This window comes from Carlito syrichta, unplaced genomic scaffold (assembly GCF_000164805.1).
Source record: "Carlito syrichta isolate Samal-C Ts95f unplaced genomic scaffold, Tarsius_syrichta-2.0.1 Scaffold314117, whole genome shotgun sequence".
Taxonomy (NCBI): domain Eukaryota; kingdom Metazoa; phylum Chordata; class Mammalia; order Primates; family Tarsiidae; genus Carlito; species Carlito syrichta.
Window position 1 is genome coordinate 541,112 of NW_007258213.1, and position 15,580 is coordinate 556,691.

Sequence of the window (15,580 nt, forward strand, 5' to 3'; positions counted from 1 at the left end):
ACTGTATAGAAAAAGGAGGCAGAGTAAATCTACCCTGTGTACACCTCAGTCCAGGCCCTGTGCCTGGCCTGTATTGTGAATGGGGGGACATGGAAGGGAAGAAAAAGAAAAAAAAAAAGAAACTTTCACTTGCTGAATTTTGGTGTAGCATCAAAAAAGAACAGCCACAGTACGTGAAAGGCCTATTAAAACACTCCTTCCTTTACCAAATACTTGAGTAAATACTTATCTGAGTGAGACTGAATTTTCTTCATATACTTCTACTGAAACATACTGCAACAGAATGAATGCAGAGGCAGATGTGAGAATTCAGCTGTGTTTCCTGAACTCTCCCCAGAAAATAGCAAAATTATAAAGTGGTATCACTCTTCTCACTATTTTGTTTTGGGTAAGTTATTTTTCATAGGTGTGTGCTATTTATAGTACCATTGACAGATTTTTGTAAATTACTATTTAAATAAATCTGTTTTTACTTCTTTTTTTTTTTGAGTTGGAGTCTCACTCTGTCACCCAGGCTGAAGTGCAGTGGCATACTCATGGCCACTCCAGCGATCCTTCCGCCTCAGCCTTAACAAGTAGCTGGAACTACAGGCATGCGCTATCATGCCTGGCTAATTTTTTATTTATTGTAGAGACGAGGTCTCGCCAAGTTGCCCGGGTTGGTCTCAAACCCGTGGGCTCAGGCGATTCACTCTCCTTGGCCTCCCAAAGTCCTGGGATTATAGGCTGAGTCACAGAGCTCAGCCTGTTTTAACTTCTTTTTTTTTTTTTTGATTTGGAGTCTCACTCTGTCGCCCAGACTGGAGTGCAGTGGCTGCTCCTGGCCACCACAGCCTCAACCTGCTGGGCTCCGGCAATCCTTCCACCTCAGCCTTCCGAGTAGCTGGAATTACAGGCGTGTGCTACCATGCCCGGCTAATTTTTTTTTTTTTTTTGAGAGTCGCCCAGACTGGAGTGCAGCGGCCGCTTCCGGCCACCGCAGCCTCGACCTGCTGGGCTCCGGCGATCCTTCCGCCTCAGCCTTCCAAGTAGCTGGAACTACAGGCGTGTGCTACCATGCCTGGTTAGTTTTTGATTTATTGTAGAGATGAGGTCTCACCAAGTTGCCCAGGCGGGTCTCGAACCCGCAGGATCAGGCAATCCACTCACCTTAGCCTCCCAAAGGCATGGGATTACAGGCTGAGCCACTGAGCCTGGCTCGATCATTTTCTTAAAATCAGGGTTTTGTCAATTTCCTATCCAAATACTTCATTGGTTCTTCACACCTTGCCAAGTAAAGCCCTAACTCCTTAGCCTGCTCAAGGCTCCACACACATTTTCAACTCCAGCCTCTCAGCCCATGGCATCTCAGAAGAGAGATCTGTATTCTGAGTGCACCTCAGAGCCACAGTTCACTTCTCATTCATACCAGAAACCCTGCAGGGTTACAAGGCTAGCATCTAATTCAGTGTCACCATTTTTAGAGGTAAAACTTGGAGAATGGTAGGCAAGAAAGATAAAAGGGGAAATGGAATATTTTTTTGCTTTAGCCTTAAATCCTCCATGGAACTCACAACACAGTTCAATAAGGTAAGGAAAAAAAGACCTACTTTTTTTGCGGGGCTGTGAAGGAGACGTTGACTGAGAGGTTGTGCCGTTAGCGCTACTCTCTTCTTCCTCTTTAGCTTCTACTTTTACTTCCGGTTTCTTTTCATCCACTTCCATCTGTTCTGATTTCTGCTCTGTTGTGTCTGTTTCTTCTTTAACTTGGGAAGCTCCTTGTAAATCCTCCTCCATCATCTTTAGAAAAACAAAATTACAGATGACATATGAATATCAAAGACTCTTTCTTATTCTAACTCAGTCTTACTAGAAGACTCTTAAAAATCTATATGGACTTGTTAAAAAACATTTCCCTAGTCAGAGTTGCATTTATCACTCCTCTCCTTTCCCAGAAGGAAAGAAGCAGTTGGTGTCCATTAAGTCACTTCAACATAGTATCAGTACAATTATGGTCCTAATTTAAAAATTTATAAGTGTACTTGGCGAGACCTCATCTCTACAATAAATAAAAAATGAGCCGGGCGTGGTAGCGTGAGCCTGTAGTTCCAGCTACTTGGAAGGCTGAGGCGGAAGGATCGCCGGAGCCCAGTATGTCGAGGCTGCGGTGGCTGGGAGCGGCCACTGCACTCCAGTCTGGGTGACAAGTGAGACTCCAACAAAAAAAAAAAAAAAAAAAAATTATAAGTATAAAAATGCATAAAAATCACACATACTCAGTATTTTCATATATAGATATTACTTCTAATTTGGAGTAAGAATCTCTTTGAAAATTGGGGTAGGGATCAAAAGCTCAGAGGCAGAAGGTATGGTGTCAGACAGCAAGGAGTAGTGTAGACTTTGGTTAACTGAAAATCCCCCATCCCATTTGAAGGCCACAGTCGGTGCTCACAAGCAGACTGCTATCACACAAGGATGCAAGCACAATGCTGGAAGTTTCTCATTTTTCAAGAAACACCAGAACACTAGAGTTTTACTTATAATTTCTTGATTTTTAAAATATTATGTGGGCCAAATTTACACATTTACAGGCTGGATCCAGCCCATGGTTTGCTAGCTTTCAGTTTCTGCCATAGGTTAGTCAGTTAATGAATCCACCACCCCTTCTGCAGTCTACCTCTGCAGAACTAGATATGAATGGCGAACAGCAAAGGCTATTGGATGACCCAAACATTTTAAATATAAACTAGTGTTCTTCATTTCTGGCAAAATAAAATAAATCTACACCTCATATCTACAAATGAATAACAAATCTGTTTTTAATCTACTTCCTACACACTGTAACTTGAACCCACATTCAGACAATTTAAAAACAAAATCCAAGGGCTTCCATGGCAAGGCCCCTAATGTTTCCCCTGAGGACACAGGTGAAGCTTCTACATGCAGTCAGCAATCTACTCCAGGGAGCAGCACCTACCTCAGACCTTGGCTCTCCCTTGGATTCACCAGGGTCAGGCTCAGTATCCTCCGTCTGGACCTCTGCCTTCATTTCTAGCACAGGTACATCGGGGCCTGGCTGCTGGGAATTGGTTTCGGCGCTGGTCACCGAAGAAGGAGTGGGGACCCTGTTATCAATGCTGGCTGCTGCCTGGGAAAGCTGTGAAGAAACCAATGTCACTGACCTCTGGAAGCAAGGTAATATAAATGATCTTCAACTCTGCTGCTCATCCAACCCAGTTTCTTGTTAGCATTTCACAGCACTAACTTATTAGGTACCCCTATTTAAGAGAACTGGAGAATAGAAGTTAAAATAGAAATGAGTTCAAGGAGAAGTCACCATGAGCCAGAAACACAACTCGCTTCTTGCCGAGAATGCGGAACAGAGTTTTATAAATTTTGATATAAAATTGTTTTCTCAGTCTTCTAGCTAAATCATGGATACTCTTAAAATCAATTCCCTTCAATACGTTCATTAATGTTTATGGTAAAAGGCTGAATTATACATATCTAAGTCCATATGAAGGGAGGGGAAATCAAATGTCTATAAGGAAACAGAATGTATCAGTTTGTGTGGAAAGTGGTGGCAGCGGAGTAAACAAATATTAAGAGAAGGAACCACTAACAGAATTCCTAATTTGCAAAGTATTATTCAGTGGAATTTTTTTTTAGTTGGAGTCCCACTCTGTTGCTGAGAATGGAGTGCAGTGGCATGTTCAGAGCCACAGCAGCCTTGACATGCTGAGCTCAGGAGATCCTTCCACCTCAGCCTTCCAAGTAGCTGAAATTACAGGCACACATCACCAGGCCTTGCTAATTTTTGATTTATTGCAGAGACAAGGTCTCGCCAAGTTGCCTAGAATGGTCTCAAACCATGGGCTCAGGCAATCCTTTTGCCTCTGCCTCCCAAAGTGCTGGGATTATAGGCATGAGCCACCATACCCAGCTTTCAATGGAGTTTTAAGTAAACAAACAAAAGATGACATAAAACTACAAAAGGGTCTTGAAATATAGATTAAAGATAAATAAGTACATCTACCTATGAAGAAACAGAAATAATAACGCAATCTTGGGTTTTTTGTTGGGGTTGATTTGGGCATTTAATAAACAACCTCAGTACCCAAGAATAAAGTAAACGTATTTAGGGAGGTGGTGGTGGTGGGGGGTGGTCTAAGGTAGACTGATAAGTAAATGGATACTAAGATTTCAGTGAAAACTTGGAAGAGGGTTATAACAGAGATGGGTGCAGTCTGAGGCCCTGGGTGGTAAAGGCAGCCCAGCCAAGAACAAACAGCCTGGGTAGCGCCAGCAGGCCTGGGACGTGATATGCAGCTGTGATTCCACCACCTCATCTCCATGGACAAGTGGGCAGTTCTAAGTCACAAGTGGTACTAACCTGGATCTGCCATTTAATCATAAAAAAAAAAAGGCTTCTTTAGTCTGAAAACTAAAGGCTGATAGGCCTGGTCATCCAAATAGGAACATGGCATGTTTCCCAAATCCACAAAACATTAGTAGAAAAAAACTATTAAAACTCAGAAGAATGGCCGGGTTTGGTGGCTCAGCCTGTAATTCCAGCACTTTGGGAGGCTGAGGCAAGGGGATTGCCTGAGTTCACGGGTTCGAGACCTACCCGGGCAACTTGGAGAGACCTCGTTTCTACAAGTGAAAAAAAAAAAAAATTAGCCGGGCGTGGTAGCACACACCTGTAGTTCCGGCTACTTGGAAGGCTGAGGTGGAAGGATCGCCAGAGCCCAGCAGGTTGGTAGCTGGGAGCATGCCACTGCACTCCAGTCTGGGCAGCAGAGTGAGACTCCAACTCAAAAAAACAAAAACAAAAACAAAACAAACCTCAGAAGACACCAACCTAGAACAGATAATGGGTCTATTACCTGGTCCCTTATATAGTTTAAAGATCCTACACATGACTATGATTTCTTTATAATTACTGATTTCTGCACATTCGTTTAATTGGTGGGATAACTGCAAGTCACATCCTGCCAAACACAGCCTTTGGAGCCAACTTTGGAAACGAAACGCAGCTCATTTGGGTTCTATTACAGTACAGGTACTTTTTGAGGTGGCACCAAGATGCTGTAGCAACTTCATGACAGACAGTACGGGAAAGTTATCTTTGAAGACTTTTGGCTCAGGAAGACAGCAGACTGAGAGAGACTCACTGGTGTGCCAGGAGGCTGGGCATGCACAGGTGTTGGCTGTTGCTGTGATGACTGAGGAGTGGCCACAGATGGAGGCTGGACTGGGGTTTGAGGCTGTGGAGTCACTTGGGCCTGGGCTGCTGCTTGGACTGTAGGGGTGCTTTGGGTCTGCGTAGCACTGGGCACTGAGCCAGGAGTCGGGGTGGGAGTCTGTCCAGAAGACGACACAGGAGTTGATGGCTGAGTGGGAGCTGCTGGCTGGGAAGGAGTCATCCCAGGTGGTGTTGGGTGCTGAAGAGATGGCATGCCAGCAGCTGTGGAAGCAGGAGGCGGCGTCGGGTGCAGTGGTGACTGTGTTACTGGAGGGCAAGGCAGCTGGCTGGCCTGGGCACCCAGCATGTTCAGAGGGTTAGGAAGAGCAGCACCAGGCACCTGTCCCTACCAGAAATAGACAGAGTATGTTAAAAATTTCTTCCCTCATTTGAAAATGGGACAGTAGATTTGCAGAATGAAATGTATGGAAATCTAATCATGAAGTGTGCCGGTTTCAAGGGACTGTTCTGTTTGTGAAAATTCATTGAGCTATGCCCTTGTAATGAGTACTTTCCAAAAAGGGTAACACTACACATGTTTCTCATACTCTAATTTATATAACTAAAATAACCACTGAAAATTCTGGCTTAAACAAACATATCCACAAAGAATACATTCCAAGAACCCTAGGGGATGCCTAAAACCGCGGATAGTACCAAGTCTGATATTTACTATGTTTTTCTGACCAATAACCAAGACGGCTACTAAGTGACTAACAGGTGGATAGTGTCTATAGCATGGAAATGCAGGACAGAGGGATGATTCATGCCTAGGGCGGCACAGTGTGGGATGGTGTGAGAACTCATCATGCAACCTAGAATGCCGCTTCATGAAACATTCATAAATTATTTATTTCTGAAATTTTCCATTGAATATTTCTGGACTGTAGTGGATTGTGGGTAATTGAAACCTGGAAAAGCGAAATGGCAGGTAAGCAGAGACAACTGCACTTTCTGCTTGTCAGCTTCATGCTCCATAGCATTCACCCAAAGCTCAGACCACGGAAAAGGGTATTTCATTTAAAAAAAAAAACAAAAAAAAAATTGGTTTGTTTGTTTTTTTGAGTTGGAGTCTTACTCTGTCGCCCAGACTGGAGGGCAGTGGCTGCTCCCAGCCACCGCAGCCTCGACCTGCTGGGCTCCAGCGATCCTTCCGCCTCAGCCTTCTGAGTAGCCGTAATTACAGATGCGCGCTACCACACCTGGCTAATTTTTTTGATTTATTGTAGAGATGAGGTCTCACCTGCCCAGGCAGGTCTTGAACCTGCGGGCTCAGGCAATCCACTCAGCTCAGCCTCTCAAAGGCGCAGGATTACAGGCTGAGCCACCGAGCCCGGCAAAAATTGGTTTTTGAAACCTGATGTTTCAGCGCAGTGGTTCTCAACCATGGAGGCACTTCAGAATTATCTGTGGAATCTTTAAAAAACTATTCCAAATCACTGTTCTAGAGAGCAGGTATTGGCAGACTACTCCCGCCCCACAGGCCAAATGCAGCTCACTGTGTGACATGTTTCTGTAAATAAAGTTCTATTGGAATACAGCCACACTCATTCATTAACGTACTGTCTATGGCTGCCTTTGCACTACAACAGAAGTGAATAATTAAAACCAAAACTGAATGACCTACAAAGCTGAAAATATGTATTTTCTGGTCCTTTACAGAAAGTTTGTTGACTGCTGTTCTAGCTGTTCTAGAGTGATGAGATTTTAGAGAAAATAAGAATTAATAATTGTTTAGTGAGTACAACTAGTATTTTAAATGACTTATTCAGTATTACTTCATATTAAAAAATTAAAACATAAATCTCTTTTGGGGAACATTTGGCCTGTTTTAAATACATGCACTTTATTTACAGCACCAATCTGATGTACTACAATTAACAAAAGAGAAAAAGAGCTGCAAAATAAATGGAAAGTAGTTTTCTTTAGCTCTAGACTAACATTCAACAAGAAGGGTACTACTCAAATGATTCAGTTAGCTTGACTTTACTTGGGCAGTGGAGAGATTTGCAATAGGATACACAAACCAAAACATTAGGAGTGAATTCATGGGTCCTTTCTCACTCTCTTTTAAAAATTCCAGTGTCTGCCGGGATTGGTGGCTCAGCCTGTAATCCCGCGCTTTAGGAGGCCGAGGTGAGTGAATTGCCTGAGCCCATGGGTTCGAGACCCACCTGGGCAACTTGGCGAGACCTCGTCTCTACAATAAATCAAAAAAATTAGCCGGGCGTGGTAGTGCACGCCTGTAATTCCAGCTACTTGGAAGGCTGAGGTGGAAGGATCGCTGGAGCCCAGCAGGTCAAGGCTGCGGTGCCCGGGAGTGGCCACTGCACTCCAGTCTGGGCAACTGAGTGAGACTCCAACTCAAAAATAAAAATAAATAAATAAATAAAAATCCCAGTGTCTCTCAGAATCACATGTTAAACTTAGAATTAAAAAGACACACACACAAAACATAAAACAATTAAAAATCTAAAGACCAAAACACAAAAGCACATGAAACAAAAAAAATCACAATCCATTCTACTTGTGTATATAGTTTACCCAGAGAAGATAAGAGGCATTCCAAGTAAGTTAAAAACTACAGGGCGAACTGTGGAAAAATAAAGAGATACTGATAACGTGAAAATGAAATGTGTATTCTAGAAATGTAATATCCATGAACTAAGACAGGCTAAGGTCATAGGAAGCTGAGGCTACGTGGACACTACTGGTGACCACATTCCCTGGAGAGTACTGTACCTGCGACACACCAGTCTGGGCCGTTGGCTGCCCCATGCCCACACTGTTCACACTCATTGCTCCACTGGATGATGGGAACTGGTTCTGTGGCAGAAACTGGTTCTGGGCAGGTGCCTGGGCCATCATGTTGTTGGCATGTGCACCCATCATATTTGGAGGCTGAGGCATTCGGGAAGGAGAAATGGCCATCTACAAGACAACAAGCATCAAGACAGCTACAGTTCAGAAGTCAAGGGCCAGAGTCTTCAAGATGAATGGTGCAACCAGAAAGACCAAAGGGCTCACCAAACCCAGAGGATACGGAGCACAGGGCTCAAATCCTGCCCTTCCTCGTGGGAAGAGACTACCACTTATTAAGAACTCTCTGACTCTTAGGCACTTGCCGGCTTTCTCAGTCAATCTCTCAAATAAACCAACTTTGAATTGTTTTCTGAATAGAAATTAATAGCAATCTATAATTTAAAGTTTAAATCATGCCTTTTATTAGTCTTTAAAGTGTCTAGAAAGTAGCCTGAAGAGAGTAAGCTCTCAAGTCAATAGATGCTGACAATTCCCTCTTGGTCATATATCTAAGGCTGCCTTCTCCATCTTCAGAAGTCCTATCTTCTCACAAAGTCACACATTCTTATGAATTTGTTATTCCAATAAAAATAAATTAACAGTCAAATCATACTCATGGTAGTAATGAAGATTTTTTAAAGAGAGAGATGAAGGAAATAAAGCATAACCCAAACTCAAAGGAATAAAACCACAGTATTCTTAGATGATGTATGAATTTTGCTGCTTAGAGAAATGTTCCATGTTAGAGCAAGGGACTTCTGCAGCACAGCTAAGGATAACCACTTACCCCTGGAACTGAGCCCATGCTGTTCATCTGGACAGAGTGGTTCATGGGGGAGGCTGCACGCGGTCCCATGGGTGCTTGTGGCAACTGGACATTTCCCAAGGACATGGGGTTAAATGAATTCATCCCTGTAAATGTACCCACAAGAGTTCATTAGAAAAAGCACCCACAAGAAAACAGAATTACAACTCACCAAATAAATTCTAAGTAAGATAACACATAGGCAAGAAAAGACAACTGAAAGGAAATCAACCAATTAGTTAGAGAAGATGGTAAAGAAACAGACTTTCCCATATCCAGGGAAAATGGCATCAGTGTGGTGGCATGAGGAGGTACGCTAGGGGAGTACAGGGACATGAGGGGAGAAGGTCAGGTAAAACACGAATAAATAAGCAAGTGTGTGAGCAATCAAGGCTGAGGCAGAGCTGATCCAGAGGTAGCACACTGCGTAAAGCATCAAAGCAATAGAGGAGGTGAGGTGTCCCAAAGGAACAAAACCCAAATTGCCAGAACTGTGCTCCCCCATATACAGAAGAGATGCTTCCTAAGACCAGGAAAACATTCTGAGCACACCCTACCTAGCGCCTTTAGAGAAGCTGCTTCTCATCATCCTAGGTTTCCCAGCTCCTCAGTTGGGATTACATTTATTGTTAGAATCTGTGCTAAGACTCCAAGCACTGTTTTAATTTTGCAAGCACTTCAAGCATTTAAAGTGCCCAAGGGCCAATAGTTCTCAACTTTAGTCTCCTTTTAGTTTGCAGCAAAGTCACACCACTGAAAGAGACTTACTGGCCAGTAAGCGTCTAGTTCTTTGTAATCTCCAACAATATTCTACAAACTTTGAGCTCTCAATAAACGCTGGTTCAAGTTAGTTTTGGGACCAAAACTGAAATCTAACAGAATCCTTGAGAGAATTTCTGAGAGGCATTGTCTTAGCACTACTGTAACCATGACAAGGCTCAAAGGACATTTCTTCACTGAACACTACCTTCAATGACGACCTAGAAATGTCACCCTCAAATAACTGAGTGCCTACACTGGCAAGGAGGACTTTCCAGGGAGCCTATAATGCAAAAGTTTCCCTTCTCCTTGAGAATTTTATTAACAAAGTAAGAGAGAAAGAGGTACTAAGGAACGGCATCTAAAGAATCTGTATTTACTCAGACCTAGATATACTGGTAGGGAGGTTAATAAGCGTTTACCTAGAAAACGTCTATTCCAACATTCTGCTGCTAACCTGCTGTGTCATCATACCCCAAACCAGCAGCACCTTCCTATGGAAACTAAAGCCCCAGAACAATCCCCAACACAGCATTCAGTCACTTTTTTCAGGCTTCCTTTCTCTGACTTCTTGATTTATTTCACCCCTCAAAGCTAGTCCATCAAAACAAGTCCCTGTAAAGTTTTCTTTGTAGTAACACTTCATCTACATCTTTTTCAGTATGTAATACGACTACTTCAATTTTAAAGTGACCTCTTCTCTCCCAAACTACTATGCACCCTGCATCAAGGCTTGTTTCCTTAGAATCTTCTGGATAATGTCACTACTGTATTTCACAAACTGAAAAAATGTCCTACTGCTCAGGTCTCAATGTGTCAAGAGCTCCAAGGCTGTCCTCTAACTCCCAAACAAAAATGACTGCCTCAACCAACCAAAAACCATGACTCTCTACTTGAGAAAGAACCTTTGAAGATTGTTCAGACAGCTGCTGCCACCCTAACCTGCTGTGGGACCTCTATGCACACACAATCCTGAAGCCAATACCCAGCCCACTGGGCTTAAACCCTACAGCCTGGAGCAGTCACCGCACCCCCTCCCCCCATCCACCTCATCCCAGCAGGTGTTCACCACCTCAGGACTGGCTTGTATGCTTCTCCTCAGAGCATTCAGAAATGTTTCCTATCCCCATCTAGAATGCTTTTTTTTTTTTTGCATTCTTCCTCAAAGCAAGTACTCTCCTAACCATTAAAAAGTGATAAATCTTACTTCTGATTTCTTTGGGCCTTTCCTGTGAATTTCATACTACAGATTCATACTACCGGTAGACCTAATTTTTGCTCATCGGCAAAAAGCAATGGAAAGAAAAGGTTACAAAAAGAAATACACAAGGGAAGAGGGAAGTAATAAGTGTTGTGGCTGTTGAATGTTAAGCTAAAATATGATTCACAACAAGTAGTTAAATACCTTGAGAAACCTGCATGCGATTCACTGGCAGGGGCAGGGGCCCGTCTACAATGGCAAAACAAACAAAAAACACCCTGGTTATTTAATATCATCTTTGGTTTAGGAATATGAATTTTCCTACTGAGGGCTTCAAACTTAAAGGGGAAAAAAAAACCAATCAATAGATCCAAAAGCACTTGCATTCTGATGCCAGTACACCCCTCCCTTTTTTTTGAGTTGGAGTCTCACTCTGTCGCCCAGGTTGGAGTGCAGTGGCATACTCCCGGCCACTGCAGCCTCGACCTGCTGGGCTCCGGCAATCCTTCTGCTCAGTCTTCCAAGTAGCTGGAACTACAGGCGCGCGCGTTACCATGCCCAGCTAATTTTTTTTTTTATTGTGGAGATGAGGTCTCGCCAAGTTGCCCAGGCGGGTCTCGAACCCGCAGGCTCAGGCAATCCACTCATCTCAGCCTCCCAAAGGCGCGGGATTATAGGTTGAGCCACCAAGCCCAGCTGGAAATAGCTATCTTGCAACTAGACTGTCCCATCTGGGCATGAGGGAAGACAGAACTAGCATCACTGCCTCAGCTCCACCTCAGATTCTCAGACATGAGATTCTCATAAGGAGCATGCAATCTAGATCCCTCACATGCACAGTTCACAATACGGTTCATGCTCCTATGAGAATCTAATGCCAATGCTGATCTGACAGGAGGCAGAGCTCAGGTGGTAATGCAAGTGATGGGGAGTGGCTGTAAATACAGGTGCTTGCCTGCCATTTACCTCCTGCTATGTGGCCCACTTCCTAACAGGTTACAGACGAGTAACAGTCTGGGGATCTCTGCTTTAAAGAACCTTCCCAAGCCAGGCTCAGCGGCTCAGCCTGTAATCCTAGTACTTTGGGAGGGCGAGGCAAGTGGATTGCCTGAGCCCAAGAGTTCGAGACCAGCCCGGGCAACTTGGTAACACCTCGTTTCTACAATAAAATACAAAATAGCTGAACGTGGTAGTGCACATCTGTAGTTCCAGCTACGTAGAAGGCTGAGGCAGAAGGATCGCCAGAGCTCAGTAGGTCAACGGTGGGGTGGCCATGAGTGGGCGTTCCACTGCACTCCAGGCTGGGCCAAGGAGTGAGACTCTGACTCAAAAAGATATATAAATAAATAAAGAATCTGTATTTACTCAGACCTAGATATACCCAGAAGAGAAACTCTGTATCCCAAAACAGTCCAAGGCAGGTATTCAAGGCCACTGCTACCTAAACAGCTTCCAAGGGCAGCCCTTTCAGGGATCTTAATTCCATATCCTTAGAAATACACCCCAAACAGAAGAGAAATCAATCACACAGGCTAAGAGGTTGTAGAAAGAAAGGAAATCCTTACTTGGAGGTCTCACGGGCTGTGTCTGTGGGATCACAGGGGGTTGGGCCCCTGGGGCTGGTAAGGCTGGCTGATTCCCCAAGATGCCTTGTTTATGTAAACGTGACCTCCGTTTTTCTTCTAGTTCTTTTTGTATTTTGTAGATTTTCTCTGCTAATAAGTGATAGTATTCATCCTAAAAATCAATAGCATTCAATATTAAGCAGTTGGAACCATAAAAAACCAAACGAATGATCTGTTGTATGTTCTAACAAACTAGTAAAATCGTCTTAAGTGCACTGGCAAAAGTATTCAACACGTCTGATAAAACCCAATGCCCAAATTCTTCCTGAATTCCTAGTGACTTTATGGGACTTATCAAACAGTAGGTACTAAATGCATATTACATTTCATTCCACAATTAAATCTCTTCTTGGATATTCACTGATGCTGGCAATACTACAATATAAGCATTATAAACAACACCTACTATAAAAAATACATTTCATACATGTAAGCAATTTTATATACCGCATTTACCAATGAAGTTTATCAAGAGAGCTGTGCAGAAATTTCCTGTCTTATCTAGGAAGTGTTCCTGGTCAGTGTCCTCAAGTGAGGAGTCCCCCCTGACTGCAAAGATACCCCTACTTCCAGATAATAGATGAGGCAGTTGTAGTTCCATCTACTGCGGGTGTTGTACAGGCGGAGCATGGTGTACAGCAACCTACCCTGCTGTTAGCAGACTCATACATGTCTCCTTCCACTTTCTTAGCATAGGCCACCAGGTTCTCCATGCGGCGATCCTTTAGAGCTGCGGGATCAGGTGTTGGGAAGATGGCTTGGACGCTGAAAGGACAATGCATTTACTAAGCAACTCTCAATGCCGTCAAATGAGAACTATAAAATCAGGATCGTCTGCCTCTGGTGACGATACAATATTGAGAGAAATGCCAAACCTCTCTTACCTAGTACAGGAACACACAAAGGAAGTCACTCCCTGGAAACAATCCTGGCCTATCAACTTATCTACATGTCATACACACCAATATTTTGCTATTAACAAATATTTGCTGAATCACTGCAAAAACAATACGATTTCTAGTTTCTAATTTTTAAACCATTACAAAAAATTTTGATCAAAATAAGGAAGAGAAAAAAATTCAAAGGGATTCCAGCTGATTAACTTCATCTTCAATTTAAGATAAGTAGCTCAAGAAAGTTAACTGTTAACTTTCTGTTACGTTCAATAACTATATGGTAGTACTGATATGCCATCTGTACTTACCAACCTCAAATTCCTCCAATTTCCACAACTATAACCATGAGCCACAAAATAAGGCAGAGCTCTTGAGCTAACCCCAGCCCCCTCAAGTATCCCAGAGCTCAGAGGCACATAAGGTTGGCTGCCTTTGTTTCTACGACATGGGCTGCAAGTCAATGCCCACTGGTGGCAGTGCGGAGCCACCAATGCTTTCTCGGATACCCTAGTCCATGGACAATGTGGTCTGGGAATCCCTGGCTTGCCCAGGACTGCCAGAGCTCCACCAGCAGTAGGGGCTACTCCATAAAAAGTACATGACTCTTGTCAGCTCCTAGGGTACTGTCAGCTGGGGGTCAATGGGTGACTTAAGAACAGAATCAGACATCTATGAAACTGCAAAATTATTATATTGCCTTCAGTCACAAGATGTGATGAATGGGTGGAAGTGAGTACATACAGTTTGTGCACTAGATGGCTCCGCAGGTCCTGAGTGACGTGTTCATGCCAGCCTTTCCGAACACCAGTACTGGAAGGAGGTGCAGCTGTCGGTATAGTGCTGAGGGCGCCAATGTTACCAGAGGTGGAACCATCATTCATCAATGGGCTAAGGGGAAACAAGGATGCTTTGTTCACCTACTGAAGTGACTCAAATGCATGCACTTCAATCAAGTAAGGTTTTTTCTTCAGCTGTATGTGACTTTAAAAAGTTTAAGTCAGGACTGGCAAGCGACGCATATACAACAAAACTATGTTTAATCTGTTATCTGTTCTACACATATAATTTAAAAAAGAAAAACATCCTCCCACTGCCCCATGTAAACAATTTCCTCTGCCACATGTGTAAAAAGAATTAGAGTTTTGTGTGATTTCCAGCCCACTTCAGTGTCCGACCATCAACACAGAACTGAAACATGGTCTTACTTTGCAGCTCCAAGGGAGGTTGGAAGAGCTGATTCTGAAATCAAGTTTGGGGGCTGCTGATCTGTTGTCATTCCTCCTGCTGGAATGTTCATTGGGTTATTTCCTTTAAAGACAGAAAGAAAAGAAATCAGCTCTTTGATTCTAATACATACTTCAAAGTTTTGATGACAAACATGTTACCATACAAATGAGGGATTCCTGTAAGTTTTAATAATAAGCAGTTTAGTAAAACTCTATTTTCTTTCTTTTTTTTTTTAAGAAAGCAGGATTTATTGAGAGCACAGAAAAGCTCCCACAGTGGGAGGGGACCCCAAGGGGTTGCCCAAGAACTCTATTTTCAATAATGGTAAGCAACTTGTACAAATTTAGCAGTAGTCTCCTCCCTACTCTACTTTGTAACCAAAATACGGTATGTTTACAAAGGCTAGCTGGTATCATAAATGAAAAAGTTGCCTGGGCAGCAAGACCTCATGTCTACAATAAATCAAAAAATCAGCCGGGCGTGGTAGCGCATGCCTGTAATTCCAGCTACTTGGAAGGCTGAGGCAGAAGGATTGCCAGAGCCCAGCAGGTTGAGGCTGCGGTGGCCGGGAACGGCCACTGCACTCCAGTCTGGGCAACAGAGTGAGACTCCAACTCAAAAAAAAAGCAAGCAAGAAAGAATACATATTTAAAAAAAAAAGTTATGACACGTGTAGCCTCAAACTTTGACTCTGCTTCATTATCACCCTTAAATGACTAAGTTGACCTGCCACATACCTTTGTATCTCTTTTTGTTTGAATATCAGAAAATAAAATCACAAAAATTAAGTGCAGGAGAAAAATATAGAAGGTCAATTTGTCTATAATCTTCTTTTTTGTTTGAGTTGAAGTTTCACTCTGTCATCCAGACTGGAGTGCAGTGGCACGCTCCCGGCCACCACAGCCTCGACCTGTTGGGCTCCAGCGATCCTTCCGCCTCAGTCTTCCAAGTAGCTGGAATTACAGGCATGCGCTACCACGCCCGGCTGATTTTTTGATTTATTGTAGACATGAGGTCTTGCTGCCCAGGCAACTTTTT

The 15,580-nt window shown here is 43.3% G+C and overlaps 1 protein-coding gene across 2 annotated transcripts in view; it reads right to left on the reverse strand.

Moving 5' to 3' along the window:
- Window positions 1–15,580, reverse strand: part of CREBBP (CREB binding protein) — a 124,459-nt gene that overhangs the window by 39,599 nt on the left and 69,280 nt on the right. For both annotated transcript variants that reach the window (XM_021719092.1, XM_008071123.1), the window contains 10 exons: window positions 14,521–14,623; window positions 14,057–14,203; window positions 13,067–13,184; window positions 12,360–12,531; window positions 10,999–11,043; window positions 8,817–8,941; window positions 7,970–8,158; window positions 5,157–5,573; window positions 2,957–3,136; window positions 1,590–1,779 (listed from right to left, as the gene is read on the reverse strand). In XM_021719092.1, coding sequence (XP_021574767.1) covers window positions 1,590–1,779; window positions 2,957–3,136; window positions 5,157–5,573; window positions 7,970–8,158; window positions 8,817–8,941; window positions 10,999–11,043; window positions 12,360–12,531; window positions 13,067–13,184; window positions 14,057–14,203; window positions 14,521–14,623 — 1,686 coding nt within the window. The remainder of the gene's footprint in view (window positions 1–1,589; window positions 1,780–2,956; window positions 3,137–5,156; window positions 5,574–7,969; window positions 8,159–8,816; window positions 8,942–10,998; window positions 11,044–12,359; window positions 12,532–13,066; window positions 13,185–14,056; window positions 14,204–14,520; window positions 14,624–15,580) is intronic.